General features: G+C 51.6%; 1 protein-coding gene across 5 annotated transcripts in view; it reads left to right on the forward strand.

Moving 5' to 3' along the window:
• The window catches only part of ATP11C (ATPase phospholipid transporting 11C), a 54,102-nt gene that overhangs the window by 27,755 nt on the left and 12,604 nt on the right, over positions 1-13,743 (forward strand). For all 5 annotated transcript variants that reach the window (XR_010029785.1, XM_063170864.1, XM_063170863.1 and 2 more), the window contains exons 9-24: positions 189-253; positions 880-961; positions 1,333-1,483; positions 2,286-2,483; positions 3,325-3,486; positions 3,588-3,745; positions 4,596-4,667; positions 5,533-5,606; positions 6,228-6,331; positions 6,865-7,046; positions 7,591-7,854; positions 8,177-8,351; positions 9,007-9,109; positions 10,299-10,444; positions 10,801-10,860; positions 11,863-11,990. Coding sequence is in view for 4 of the 5 variants with exons in the window: in XM_063170864.1 (XP_063026934.1) it covers positions 189-253; positions 880-961; positions 1,333-1,483; positions 2,286-2,483; positions 3,325-3,486; positions 3,588-3,745; positions 4,596-4,667; positions 5,533-5,606; positions 6,228-6,331; positions 6,865-7,046; positions 7,591-7,854; positions 8,177-8,351; positions 9,007-9,109; positions 10,299-10,444; positions 10,801-10,860; positions 11,863-11,990 (2,124 nt within the window). In the remaining variant the exon portion in view is untranslated. The remainder of the gene's footprint in view (positions 1-188; positions 254-879; positions 962-1,332; positions 1,484-2,285; positions 2,484-3,324; positions 3,487-3,587; positions 3,746-4,595; positions 4,668-5,532; positions 5,607-6,227; positions 6,332-6,864; positions 7,047-7,590; positions 7,855-8,176; positions 8,352-9,006; positions 9,110-10,298; positions 10,445-10,800; positions 10,861-11,862; positions 11,991-13,743) is intronic.

The following is a 13,743-nucleotide window of genomic DNA, read 5'->3' on the forward strand; positions in this document are numbered from 1 at the left end:
GGGATGGTATTTGTAAGATGAAATGGAAATGTAATTACATAAAGAGAAAAACTCAGGCAAGGCCCCAATTTAACATACAAATCATGTAATCAGACATGAGGAAACTTTGTTTGTCTTTCTATTCTAATTCTAATTTATGAGGTAGTTTAAATGTTCTTTGAGTGATGTAATGTTATAATTTCTTTTAGGTCTTTGGGTCCTGAAAACCTGTTGTTGAAAGGTGCTACCCTCAAAAATACCAAGAAGATTTACGGTGAAGTTATTTTTGTTTGTTTATTTAAATAGTTCTGATAAGTGGTGACAAATGTAGATGTTCCCTGCTGAATCTGGAGGGGGAGCATCTCTGCTGCCTGTCCACCTGGGCTGTGCAGTTTTCATGCAAGCTGGTTGCAGAGTGGCCAGGTGAAACTGGGAGGCACTGGTTCCATGTGCAAGGGCTGCCCAGGTGTGTTAATTAACCATGGGCTCCTGCTCTGGGGTGCAGCAGGGGCATTCCTGGCCCTGTGTGATCCATGGGCCCTGTGTGACCCATGGGCTCCTGCTCTGGGGTGCAGCAGGGGCATTCCTGGCCCTGTGTGACCCATGGGCTCCTGCTCTGGGGTGCAGCAATGACATTTGTGTCTCTGTGTGATCCATGGCTCGTGCTCTGGGGTGCAGCAGGGGCATTCCTGGCCCTGTGTGATCCATGGCTTCTGCTCTGGGGTGCAGCAGGGCCACTCCTGGGCAGCCTCAGGTGTTTCTGGAGCAGAGCAGCCCCTGGGTGGTGCCTCCTGCTCCAGCTGGGACTGGGTTTGGTGTAAGCACCGCTGCCCTGGTGGCCCAGTGCCAGCTGCTCCCTCCAGGCTCTGTCCCTTATGGGCCCTGCTTTGGTTCCTGCAGGAGTTGCAGTCTATACTGGCATGGAAACAAAAATGGCTCTCAACTACCAAGGGAAATCTCAGAAACGCTCTGCAGTGGAGAAGTGAGTATTTGTGTTCAGGAGAGAATCGGTAAAACCTGTTGGGTTTGGGATTGTTTCTAATGGATGGCTGGTACAGAAGTAATCCCCATACCACTGCCTTTTGTTTCAGATGCTCTCTGATTGCATAGAAAAATCTGGGTATTTGATAAAGCATATCTTGCAAGAAGCAGAATCATTTAGTAGCTTTTTTATTTGAAAACAAAATTAAGAAATGTGTAAATATATGAACCTGACCCTGAATATCAGCAGTGTCAAAAGCACTTGTTCTGTAATTCCCTTCTTGAAAGTAAGGAAGTCTTGTTCTTGCCTATTTACATGTTTTTCTCTATAAAAATAGCTGCGAGAATTTAAAAAAGAAACCTGTTTTTCAGATCCATCAACGCTTTCTTGATAGTGTATTTATGCATCTTATTGGGCAAGGCCACCGTGTGCACGACTCTGAAATATGTCTGGCAGAGTAATCCATTTAATGATGAGCCTTGGTACAACGAGAAGACTAAAAAAGAGAGAGACACGTTCAAGGTGAGTGGATTTGTGCTTCAGCACCTCCTCCAGCTTCACTTGCTGTGGCTGTTTGGTTTAATCTCTTGTGCCTGCTGCCAGCCCTGCGAGTCCTGTTTGCTCACACAAAGTGCTGTTGTTTCCTTTGGTCTCTCCTGCTGTTTGTGCTTCTTTTGTGCCTCCCTCGTGCTTGTGCACAGCGATATTTGTGTGGATCAGGGGCAGAGCATAAATAAATACTGTATAATGTAGAAATACAGCTGATGTAACCTGGGTCCTTATCTGAACTCGAGATATCTTTCAGCTTTGAGTAGGTAAACCTAAATTGAGGCCATGTCAACCAGTTTGTTAAACTTGCCCAGACGTGGGCAGTCAAGCCTGAGAGAGTGAGTGTGAGTGTGCAGGGATCCTCACTGGGTGGGTTATTGAGTTGATGGGTTGTGTGCAGGGATGTCACTGCACACTTGTACCCCAGCCACAGCCTGACTGGTCTCGAGCCACCTGCTCCTCTTTTCTGGTTTCCTGGGGTCAGGATGGGCCTGTAGCAGTGTATTTTGAGAGGAATATGCTTATGAAACACTGTTTTGGTCACTGTGGAGCAGTGAGATGGACTCCTGTTCCTGGTAGATCTGCAGAAGGCAGTGGGATTTTCTGTGCCAAAGGAAATGGGGTTTGGCCCTGTATCTCAGCTGTGTTCATTTTCATGTTGTCTTTTCCTGTTTAACCTTTTCTGAGAAGCTGTCCAGAACCCCTGAGGTGCTGCTGCAAACTGCCCCTGTGCCCTGGGAGCCACAGGCTGCATCTTCTCCCCTTTCCCGTGCAGGTGCTGCGGATGTTCACGGATTTCCTGTCCTTCATGGTCCTCTTCAATTTCATCATCCCCGTCTCCATGTACGTTACGGTGGAGATGCAGAAGTTCTTGGGCTCCTTCTTCATCTCCTGGGACAAGGAGATGTACGACGAGGAGATCCAGGAGGGAGCGTTGGTGAACACCTCGGACCTGAACGAGGAGCTGGGCCAGGTCAGTGTGCTGCGTTTGTGGGGTCTGTAGGGATGGAAATGGGGCTGGGGGTGCCCTCCCTTTGCTGTGGCCATCCCTGGCATCCCCTGGGGCCGGAGCCTCACCCAGGGCTGTGGTGGCACTTTCCATTGGATGTGGTTCCTCTCTCTGCCAGCCAGATAAGGGTATAAATAGTGCATGAAAGAGCAGGAACTGGGTCACATCAATTGTTTCCATTTTGGGCAGGATCAGGCGCAGCGCTCTGCGTGTCGGGGTGCTTTGCTTTCGCTGCTTCAATTAAAAATTAAAAAGCCTCTGTCTCTGCGAGGATTAGTGAAAATGCCTGCCCAGTCATCTCCCTGGGCGTGCGGAGCACGTGCAGCTGGGGCACCCAGACAGCTCAGGCTTCCCTTCCTGCTCTGCAGAGGAGAGATGAGTGCAGGGCATCTGAGTGCCTCCTGCTTTTGGTTTTGCTTTAAAAACAAGAATAAAAACACACTTGGAGTAGCAATTCGCTAATTGAAATACAGCTCCAAGATGAAGGTCCCCAAAGGAGGCAGCAGACCTGCAGCAGCAGTTCTGCAAGCTCTAGGGCTATAGCAGAGGACCCAGGGAAGTGAATGAGGGGAAGGTGAAGAGCCTGGAGACAGGTTTTAACTCTTCAGAAGCTGCCTCCTGCCCCTGTGCGACAGGCTGAAACACAGAGGAGCAGAGTACAGAGGGGTGCAGTGGGGCACCTGTGCCTGCAGTCGGGTTGGGATACCCAGGTGCCCTGCACAGTGGCACAGATGCCCTGAGATGCCCCAGGCTGTGTTCCTGGGGGCTCCCTGCCCAGCCCTGAGGCGGCTGCCTGGTGTTGCAGGTGGAGTACGTGTTCACAGACAAGACAGGCACCTTGACAGAGAACAGCATGGAGTTCATCGAGTGCTGCATCGATGGGCACAAGTACAAGGACTGCATGGCAGAGGTGGATGGCTTCTCCCAGCCTGATGGGCCCCTCAAGTACTATGGCAAGGCTGAGAAGGTGAGGGGTGTGTGTGCTGGTGGCTGGAGGGGTTTTGTGGCAGCTCCTGCCTGGGTGTTCAGCTGGTAACAGCCCTCCCTCCCTGCCTGTGTCCTGCCCAGAGCCGTGAGGAGCTGTTCCTGAGAGCCCTGTGCCTGTGCCACACGGTCCAGATCAAGGAGGCAGACCAGGTGGATGGGCTGGTGGCACACCCAGAACGCAAATACACCTACATCTCCTCCTCCCCAGATGAGATCGCTCTGGTCAAAGGCGCAGAAAAGTAAGGATGTGGAGATGCTGGCTCTTTGATTCCCTCTCTCTGGTGGGAAGGAGGGAGGTGAGGGTGACCTGGAGGAGACAGGTCCCGTGTCATGGTCTCTCTGGGATGGATGTTGTGATAGCACTGCTGAACCTGCAGTGCTGTGAGCCTGTGGGCTCAGGTGAGCTCCCTGTTGAAGGGGTGCTCTGTAAAGGATCTTCCTGGGAGCCCATGGTCTGCATTCACTGAGAGCAGCCCCAGGGTGCTGCAGTGCCCAGATGTGGCACAGGGCTCTTTGCTGGAGCCCACCTGGCCTTGTGCTTTAATCCCCTAGAAACAGAGACCAGTTACCATGTGAATATTGCAGTGAAACATTTTCCTTGCCATGCAGTGGCAAAATAATAGGATGGTTACTTCTGTCAGCCCCACATTTGAATCCTCCCAGAGATGCTCAAGGGCAGGCTGGGTGGGGCCTGCTCGAGTGAAAGGTGTCCCTGCCCCTGGCAGGGGTTTGGCACTAGGTGATCTCTCCAGCCCAAACTGTTCAATGATTCTGTGCCCTTGCCACCCCCTTGGTTTAGGTGGAGGCTGCTGCAGCTGTGTGCACTTGCTCGTGGCTTGTAAGGCTGCCAGTGAGCCAGGGGGCCATGTGCAGAGGCTCTGTGTGTCTGTGTGCTCCAGTGCCCAGGCTCTCCAGGGGATGGGAGCAGTGCCAGGACATCACAGCAGGCTCTGCATGGAGCACACAAACATCCAGCCCTGCCCCTCAGCTCGGCTCTCTGCAGTGCAGGGGTGAAACGAGAACATTGCTGTGTGTGATACGTGCCAATGGGTGTTTTCAATGCTCTTCTGTCCTTTTGTTTATTGACAGGTATGGTTTCACTTTTCTAGGACTTGAAAACAATTTCATGAAAATCCGAAACCAAAAGAATGAAACTGAGATGTAAGTGCTGCTGGGGAACAGGGCTGCTCTTCTGCACCACTCCCACCCAGCTGATGGAGTTTGACCTTGCCAGGCTGACCAGAGCTGTTCCTTGAGGGCAGCCAGGCCGTGCTGACCTGCCCCAAGACTCCTGTCCCATTTACAAAGCACAGCACATCAAGGTGTAGGCAAAAAGAGTCACTTGCAAAAACCCATGGGTGGTTTTGTGATGTCTAAATTCAGGTCCCTCGGGAGCCTGCGGTCCTTTGTGTGTATCCTTCATCTGCCCCAGCTTGTGCAGGTGGCTCCTGGCATTCAGGAGGTGGCTGCTGACCTTAAGGGCCGTGGCTGGGGCTCACAGCAGGACACTGTGAGCCTGAACTCGTGACACAGCTCCATTCCTGTAACCTTTTCTTCCCTTCCCAAGCTGAAAATAGTTAGATTTTACCCTGTGCTCACAGCTTGGGGGACATCTGTGAGTCATTGACCCAATCCCAGCAGTCCCTGAAAACTTGCCTTCACAAGCAAGTTTCACTTCTCGCTTCCCTCACAAGGAAACTTCATATTTAACTGTGGGACTCAGTGTAACTGCTTGTGGCACGTGATGCCCCATTCCCTGCTGAGCCCCTGCCCAGCCTGGGGGCTCGGTGCCCTGGTGGGCACCCACACCCTCAGTCCCATGCTCAGAGCACCACAGGATTACTGCAGTTTGGGTTTTTTCCTCCATTTTCTTGTGCAGTAGCTGTAAAATTCATTCCCAGGTGGCTGATGCCACTTGTAGGGTGTATTGATTTCTGCAGCTCATTGTTAGTGATTTTCTGTCTCCAGTAGTTATTTTTCTATTTTTCCTGTACTGAGCCAAAGCTTTTTTCCCCTTTCTCTGAAGGTACCAACTTCTGCACGTGCTGAACTTTGATCCTGTCCGGCGGCGCATGAGTGTCATTGTGAGAACCAGCACAGGTACAGGCAGGGAGCTCCTGTCTGCAGCTGTGTGCACATGTGGAACACCTCCTCCTCCTTCCCGTCACCCACGCAGGCTGGCCCTTAGCTCTGACTCAGTTCTGTCCTGGGACTGGCTGCTGTAGAGTTAACTTTCCTCCACGGCAGCTGTTTGGGACCAGCAGCTCATCAGGGGATGAGAACAGTGACCCACGGAGAGCTCCCTGCCTGCCCGCCAGGTTCCAGGCTGCACCAGGCACAGGGAGGACACGTGAGAATGTCCCCTGGCTGGGATGGGGTTTCATGGGAGTGACAGGCAACAATGCAGAGGTCACCATCCTTCTCGAGTGTCAGTCCTGCGAGGTTTGGGATGCTGCTCTTGCCCTCCCTGGAAAGCTTGCCAAGGCTTACAGATACAGTGTCCTGCAGAAAGCTTGCTCAGAGGCAGGTAGGGACACACAGAGTCTCAGCCAGAGTTTCACAGGCTGCTCCAAGGCCATTTTTGGTAGGCAGTCGGGTTTCTGGCAGTTCCCTCTTTAGTCCTCCCAGATTTCCTCCCTCTGCATCACTTGCTTGCTGTTGGCATTGTTAACTCCTTCTGCAGCTTGTGAGTGCCATAAACTATTTATAACTTGTTTTTAGGAAAGTTGCTTCTCTTCTGCAAAGGAGCAGACTCCTCCATTTTTCCGAGGGTCCAGCAAGAAGAAATCCAGCAAACAAAAGTCCACGTGGACCGCAATGCCATGGTGAGCACACGGGTGGGATTTGGCTGGCTCCTGGGGTCAGGAAGGCTTATTCCAAACACAGGGATGTGACCTTGCTCTGGAGTGAAGTGTTGAAAATGTGAGTGTCACTTCATTGTTTTGATGTCAGGCTCCTTTCCTTTTCTGTTTGGTTGGCTTCCACCTTTATTTGATATACTTATATGGTCCCCATCACAGTTGTCCAGCATCTCCAGGCAAGTTAAAAATAGAAGTAACATCAGCAGCCTGGTCCCAGTGTGGTGGCCCCCAGTGCTGCTCTCCCTGCTGCCTGCACGCTCCCAGCCCTGCTCCTTCTCTTGGTTTCTTTCTGCACATAAGAAGCAGAACCACAATTACTCTGTACGAACACAGAAAATTGCTTTTTTGACACAAGCCAACAAATTATCCCTGCCCTCAGGGGCAGTACTGCCAGAAGCACCGATGGCAGACAAAAGCACCAACCCTAGAGTGAGGAACTATAAAAAACCTGGATTCAGGGCATTTTCCCACTTTGTTTTCTCTCCCTCCCCTGCCAGGATGGCTACCGAACGCTCTGTGTGGCCTTCAAGGAGCTGACTGAAAAGGAGTATGACAGAATTGACAGGCAGCTCAATGAGGCCAAGATGGCTCTGCAGGACAGGGAGGAGAAGATGGCCAAGGTTTTTGATGACACAGAAGCAGACATGCACCTGATTGGGGCTACAGCTGTAGAGGACAGGTAAGGAGGTGACTGCAGCACCAGCACTGTGGTGCCTGTGGTTCCTCTGTGATGTGACCCCATGGCTGGACTGGCTGTGGTGGAGCTGAACAGCCAGGGACATGCTGGCAGTGTCCAGGGCAATTAATTACACCATGGCACAACCCATTTCACAGTGCCCTAGCTGCTTAAATTGGCTGGTGTAGTAGGAATTGGGATTTATTAATGAAACTACAGAAATACTTGCACTTCTGAAGAGTGAATTAAGCACGCAGCATTAATTTGCACATCAAAACAAATTCAATTCCACATTCAGTTATAGTAACTGCAAGTGTAAATTAAACTCTTACTGTGAGGCCTAAGAGTCAAGAGTATAAAGCAGCGATTTCTCTTTTTGTCTGCAAATCAAAATTTGGTATTGCTGACTTGTAATCCTTATTCCCGTGGCAGTGGTGTCCCCAGCAGGGGAAAAGTCAGTTCCCTTCTCCTGAGCTGGTGTTTGTGGGTGCAGAAGCAGGCTCAGGCTGCGTGACCGGGTGCGGTGATGCTCTGTTTGTGCTCGCAGGCTGCAGGAGCAGCTGGCAGAGACCATCGAGGCCCTGCACGCCGCTGGCATGAAGGTGTGGGTGCTGACGGGGGACAAGATGGAGACGGCCAAGTCCACGTGCTACGCCTGCAGGCTGTTCCAGACCAGCACGGAGCTGCTGGAGCTGACGGCCAGGACGGTGGGCGAGGGCGACAGGAAGGAGGATCGGCTCCATGAGCTGCTGCTGGAGTACCACAAAAAGCTCATCCAGGAGCTGCCCAAAAACAGGGCCGGCCTCAAGAGGTGGGTGAGCAGAGGACACAGCTGTGCCCATTTCGGATGCAGAGGTAGAGCTGTGCTGGGGCCCCGGGGACTGGGTACTCAAAGACACTGTCAGTGGTTCCTTTGCTTTGCTCATCATCTCTGCTATTAGCTGGCTTTGAACTTCATTGCACTGTTCCTTTAGTGAGGGCCCGTGCTAAGCCTAAGCCTTTAAAAATTGCTAAGCCCCAAAACATGGATGGGAAGAAGATTAACCCAAAGCCAGGGCGTTTTTCACTAGGATGATACCAGCAGCTAGGCTGACTCAGTCTGAAGTTCCAAACGTGTTCCTTGTTGTGCCCAGAAGCTGGACGTTGAGTCAGGAGTATGGACTGATCATAGATGGCTCCACGCTGTCGCTGATACTCAACCCCTCTCAGGACTGTGGCTCCAGCAATTACAAAAGCATCTTCCTGCAGATCTGCCTGAAGTGCACTGCAGTGCTCTGCTGCCGGATGGCTCCCCTGCAGAAAGCACAGGTATTTATTTACCTCTCACTGTGACACACGCTGAATTCATCAGCTGGGACTTCACCTGAGCATCCTAACCGAGCAGGACTTCTCCAGGCTGTGTGTAAGCCTTGCCTGAGCTTCAGAGCAGGATGAAAGCACACCATTCTTTCCAATCTGAATGCAAACCCTTTGTTTAATATGCTGGCAGGACCCCATAAACCCAGGCCAATTAGAAATAAACAAAACCTCCCAGTTTGCTATTTTAATTTTTTTTTTTTCCTTTCCAAATTTGTCAAGTGGAGTTGGTGACTTCCTCAGTGCAGCATCAGTTGGTGACATCCTCAGATGTCCCAGGCTGATAAGTGATGTGTTTCTGCTCCCTGGGATGCGTGAGAGAGCCCACCCTTGGGAGAGCAGGGTCTGGCAGAAGGAAAGAGCAGGATGTTGATCTGGGGTTTGTTTTTAAATCCTGTCCTTCAGCCCTGCACAGCTGGGTTGGGCTTCTGCTCTGGTTGTGGCTGCACAGCAAGTAAAGAGGGCTTTTATTAACCTGAGCTCTCCAGGTGCTATAGTGCTGCTGTAAAAGCCTGATTGCTTGTCCTGGGGGGAGCAGTGGGAAGGTCTCTGGAGGCTTTTTCACTGAATTTTGGGTTCTGCTGCTGTTTTTTTGTAAATCTCTTAGATTGTGCGAATGGTGAAGAACACGAAAGGAAGCCCGATAACCCTGTCCATAGGGGATGGTGCAAATGATGTCAGCATGATTCTGGAAGCACATGTTGGGATAGGTAAGAGTCCCTGGAGCATCCATCTCACAGCCCACACCTGTCTGCTCTGCCTGGGGCTCCCTTCTGAGGTGCAGTTGGTGTTTCTGATTGCACGTGGCTAAACCAATCCCACTGAAAAATGTGAGAACTCTGCTCTTGCTTTCCTTGGAGGCAGAGTTTAACTCCAGATTAATGCTGAGATCCCAGAATCATGGAATACTGAGGGTTGGAAGGGGCCTTTAAAGGATCCCATCCCTGCAGTGAGCAGGGAGATCTGCAGCTCCATCCAGTTCCTCAGCTGTGTACAGCCTGAGCTTGAGTGTTGCCAGGGATGGGGCACCCACAGCCTCTCTGGGCAGCCTGTGCCAGTGTTTTACCATGCCCACTGGGGAAGGGAGAGGTGAGATCCTCATCTGCCGCTCACCAGCGCCAGCACCCTTCTCTGTGTCAGTGACACACTGCAGGTTGTGTTCCAAAACTCTGTGCCCAGAGTAGTGGTGGTGCTTGCTTGGGGCTCAGGGAGAAGGGGCACAAGCAGCAAGCAGACAGCTGGTGGTTGGTGGCAGGGCAGTGACAGGGCCAGGCTCTGTGCCAGCTGGTGGCAGCAGCTCAGCACAGCACCCTCAGGGGTTTGGGGGCTGGTGCCCAGGTGTGCTGTGCCTGCACTGTCCCGTGACCCACAGCAGCTGGAGGCTCCTCCTGTCTGCAGGATGGTGTCTGAGATATGGAGCCTCCTGTAACGCCACTGAGAGAGAGGGCACGTTCTTCATTTGGGGCTGTTGGAGATGCTGTGGTGCCCTCTAATGCAGGGAATCCAGGGCAGCCCATCTGGATGTGCCTTTTGTGAGCAGAGCAGCTCTGGGGATGGCTCAGGAGGCTGAGCAGCTGCAGGGGAGTAACTGAGCTGTGAGAGATGCAGGCCAGCCCAGGGAAACCAATTCCTTGTCTTCCATCAGGTTTGCCTAGACTCCCTTCTCACACCAGGCCCTTACAGGAAATCACAGAGCAGCCTAAATAAATATAGCTGAGAACCTCCAGAGGCAGGTCTGAGTGTTGTGGAGCCAAAACCACACCAAGTGTTCGTGCTTGGTCTCCTGGGGCTCTCAGAGGGAAGCTCAGCCTTTGTCCCTTTGAGTGATGTGAGCAAACCTGGGGACAGCATCCAGACTGCAGCCCTTGGGCATTAACCCTTGCATGCTTCTGTCTGCAGGGATCAAGGGCAAGGAAGGACGCCAGGCCTCCAGGAACAGCGACTATGCTGTGCCAAAGTTTAAACACTTACGAAAACTGCTACTAGCACACGGGCATTTATATTATGTGAGAATAGCACACCTTGTACAGTATTTCTTCTATAAGGTAAGGGCCAGTGTGCAGCTGATCTTTGTTTGTCCTGTGCATTTCTTTGGCAATAGAATAGAATAATGAACAGGATTAATGTGGGGGATATTCTGTGGCTCTGTTTTCCCTCCCTGGGACAGGCTGTGTCTGCCATGTGCCTGTCCATTGAAAACAGAGCAATGTGAGCATTCTTCTCGTGTCTCCTGCAGATACTAACTGCTCACAGGATTGCTTTTGTGCTTGATTGAACAAGTGCCCTACCTTGTCTGATGTTGTAATGTCAGACACTAATGTCTGATAACAGGAAAAACTACTGGGTGTAGACCAAGAAGTCAAGTGCTTCCCTGCTGACCATTTGTCTTTTGTTTTCCCAGAACCTTTGCTTCATTTTACCACAGTTTTTATACCAGTTCTTTTGTGGATTCTCACAGCAGGTAACTTCCACTAATTTGTCTATAAAGGCAAGTTAAAAAGCAAGTGGCAGGATGAGGTCTCCTATTGGAGACTTGGCTTTTGGCATCCTGTCCCTTTACCACCTTGCTCTAGCACCAGATCTGGATCATAATATTTTGAAACCATAACTGCAAAGAGAGCAATCTGCTTTCTTTCCTTTCCCATCCACCAGCCATAGACACAGGTGGACACCTTCCTGGAGTAGTGAGAGAAAGGTTTGGCTGGTTTGTCAGCACCTGATTTTGCTACTTTCTTACTTTTCTTACAAGAACAAGTTTTGAACAGTTTCCTGATGTTGTCTCCTCTGCTGAATTTCAGTGCATTAAAAATGTCACTCAGAAGGAAGAACGGTTCATTCTCTTATGTCTTTTGAAAAAAGACACACAATGAGTGTTACCAGAGCTTTGTTTAATCCAAGTAAACATCAGAGGGGCAGATCCATGTGTGGGTGGGTTCATGTGCTTGGAGATGAGAGCTTTGGCTTTAGTGTCAGCTTAAGGGACTTTTGTGTCTATTTGGGCTCAAAAGTTACAGGAAGAGTGAATGGTGAGAGAGAGTTCTCTGCTTGTTTTGGCAGAAACACTTTCCTTTTTAAAAAAAAGAAGCTGTGGTTCCTCTAAAACAGTGTAGTCCTTAGAGAGCCACAGGAGGCACCAGATGTATTAACAGAAACAGCACAGCTCTCCTCTTGCTGCTCCTGTGCTGCTAAGGGCTGCTCAGTACTGCTTTTCTGGGGGATAAGCTGCAGGTGGGACCAGCCAGGTACAGAACTTCTGTCAGTGGGGCAGGTTCCTGGGCTCTGCAGGTGCTTTGTTCCCCTGCCCTGCACAGAGCACAGCACAGTGAGGCTGTGCTGGGTGACAGAGGGAGGCATCTGTGTGACAGAGGGTATGCAGGAGCTGGTGATTTATGCTTTCATTTCTTTGTGGAGAGGCCTTTTCCTTTGCTGTCTGTCTCACGTCACCCTTTGTTCCTCCTCCAAGCCACTGTATGATGCTGCTTACCTGACCATGTACAACATCTGCTTCACGTCGCTGCCCATCCTGGCTTACAGCCTGCTGGAGCAGCACATCAGCATTGACACCCTGACCTCGGACCCTCAGCTCTACATGTGAGTACTGCAGGCCTGGGCTGGCCTCTGCCACCTGGGCTTTGGGTTTCTGGCTGCAGGAGTGTGAGCAGGTGTCCCTGCCCTGTGTCAGGGATGGCATCACCACCAAGGGCAGGAAAAGCCATTCCTGTCCCTGTGGCTCAGCTGTTCTGCACTCAGGCTGAGCAGCCTTGTGTTTACTGCCTGTTGCTGCTTGTTTATGCTCCCTGACAGTATCTGGTCTGGCAAACTGCACTGCTGTGTCTCTGTGAAGGGTAAACTGTAGGTGGAATTCATCCAGAAGGAAAATGGGGTTGTGAGAGTGGCCAGGCCGTTCATTCACGTTACCTTTGAGCCAGGCACGTGATGGAGCGTGTAATGCAGGCAGGGGAGGTGCAGCCTTCAGGAGGAAAACAGATCCATGCGTTTCCAGGAAGATGAATGTTTCTGAAGCCCAGCTCAGGCAGGTGGTTTCTCAGCTTGTCTAAATGGATGTGGTCCCCCAGGCTTCCCCTCTAAGGCCAAGTTCCCTTATCAGAACCCAGGGATCTCTGCTCATTGATCCACACGCTGTGTTCTGCCCAGGGAAAGGACAGCTCAGACTGTCTCCCTCTGCTTTGCCTGCTGCTTTCTCTCCTTGGTTTCTCTCTCCAGGGAGAGGCTCCAAACTTGCCCGGGAACAGAGATGCTTTCCCTCTTCCTCCCAGCCCTGCCACACACGTGCTCGGGGCAGCCCTTCAGCAGAGGCCAAGGAAGATGTTTTCTGGGGAAGCCCCTCTCTGTGCACCCCTGTTGCCAATTCCCCAGCCTGGGGCAAAGCCAGGTCAGGGCTGCTTTGGGCAGTGCCTGTCACTGGTGTGATGCTCCTCAGCAGTGGAGCTGTGTGTGCTCGAGCCAAGGGTGATCTCTGTGCAGAGACAGCAAAGGGAATTATCAGGTGCCTAAAATCCTGTGTGAGCATTGCCCTAGGTATAAACAGCAGTGCGTGCAGCCAGAGCTGTGTGGCTGGGAAGGGGCTTGGGTGGTTTGAAGTGAACACTCAGAGCCATGATTGATTACAGCTCTGTATTCCTTCACTCCGTGGCAATATGCCACCGTCTGGGTTCTTAAATAGCTTGGTAATTGAATGTAGTGCGACAGAGAGCAGGAACAGCAGCCCCTGTGCCTTCCCCTGTGGGCTCTGTGCTCTCTGGGGTCTGTGTGTGCAGGGGAACAGCCTGGTTGGAATATTCATGGCTGGAATATTCCTGTGCCTGTGCTGGGTGCAGAGCGCCCGCTGCGCTGCTGCTGCTGCTGCACTGCAGATCCTCACCCTGGGAAAGCTGCTTACCACCTGCACTGCAGGGCACAGATGGCAGTGCAAAACAGAGCTCACAGGGAGGACGCTGCTTGTGTTTCTCTGCTTGCAGTGCCTCACGCTTCCAGTCTGGTTTATCCTCGCTCCTTTCTCAGACCCAAGTTGTGACACGTTAGAGCGTGGTCACAGCATCACCCTGTGTGGGTTTCAGTAGGATCTCATTTCAGAAATGCAGTTACAGGAGCCCAGCACCACACAGGTTTGCAAAGTGCATCTTGCTGGAAGGGGATGTATTCCTTTAGGAGTTAAGGAGAACAATGCAGAAAAGGTGGGGACTTTACAGCAAGTAATCTGAAAAGATAATGATGCAGGGAGCTGTTTTTAACTCCCTCCTGCCCTGACAGCCACCCTCCACTCCCCAGGCCCTGTGTGAGGTCCCTGCAGAGCTCTGCTCATAGCCCATCCATTGCTGCTGCT

The sequence above is a fragment of the Melospiza melodia genome, chromosome 16 (genome assembly GCF_035770615.1).
Source record: "Melospiza melodia melodia isolate bMelMel2 chromosome 16, bMelMel2.pri, whole genome shotgun sequence".
Lineage (NCBI taxonomy): Eukaryota > Metazoa > Chordata > Aves > Passeriformes > Passerellidae > Melospiza > Melospiza melodia.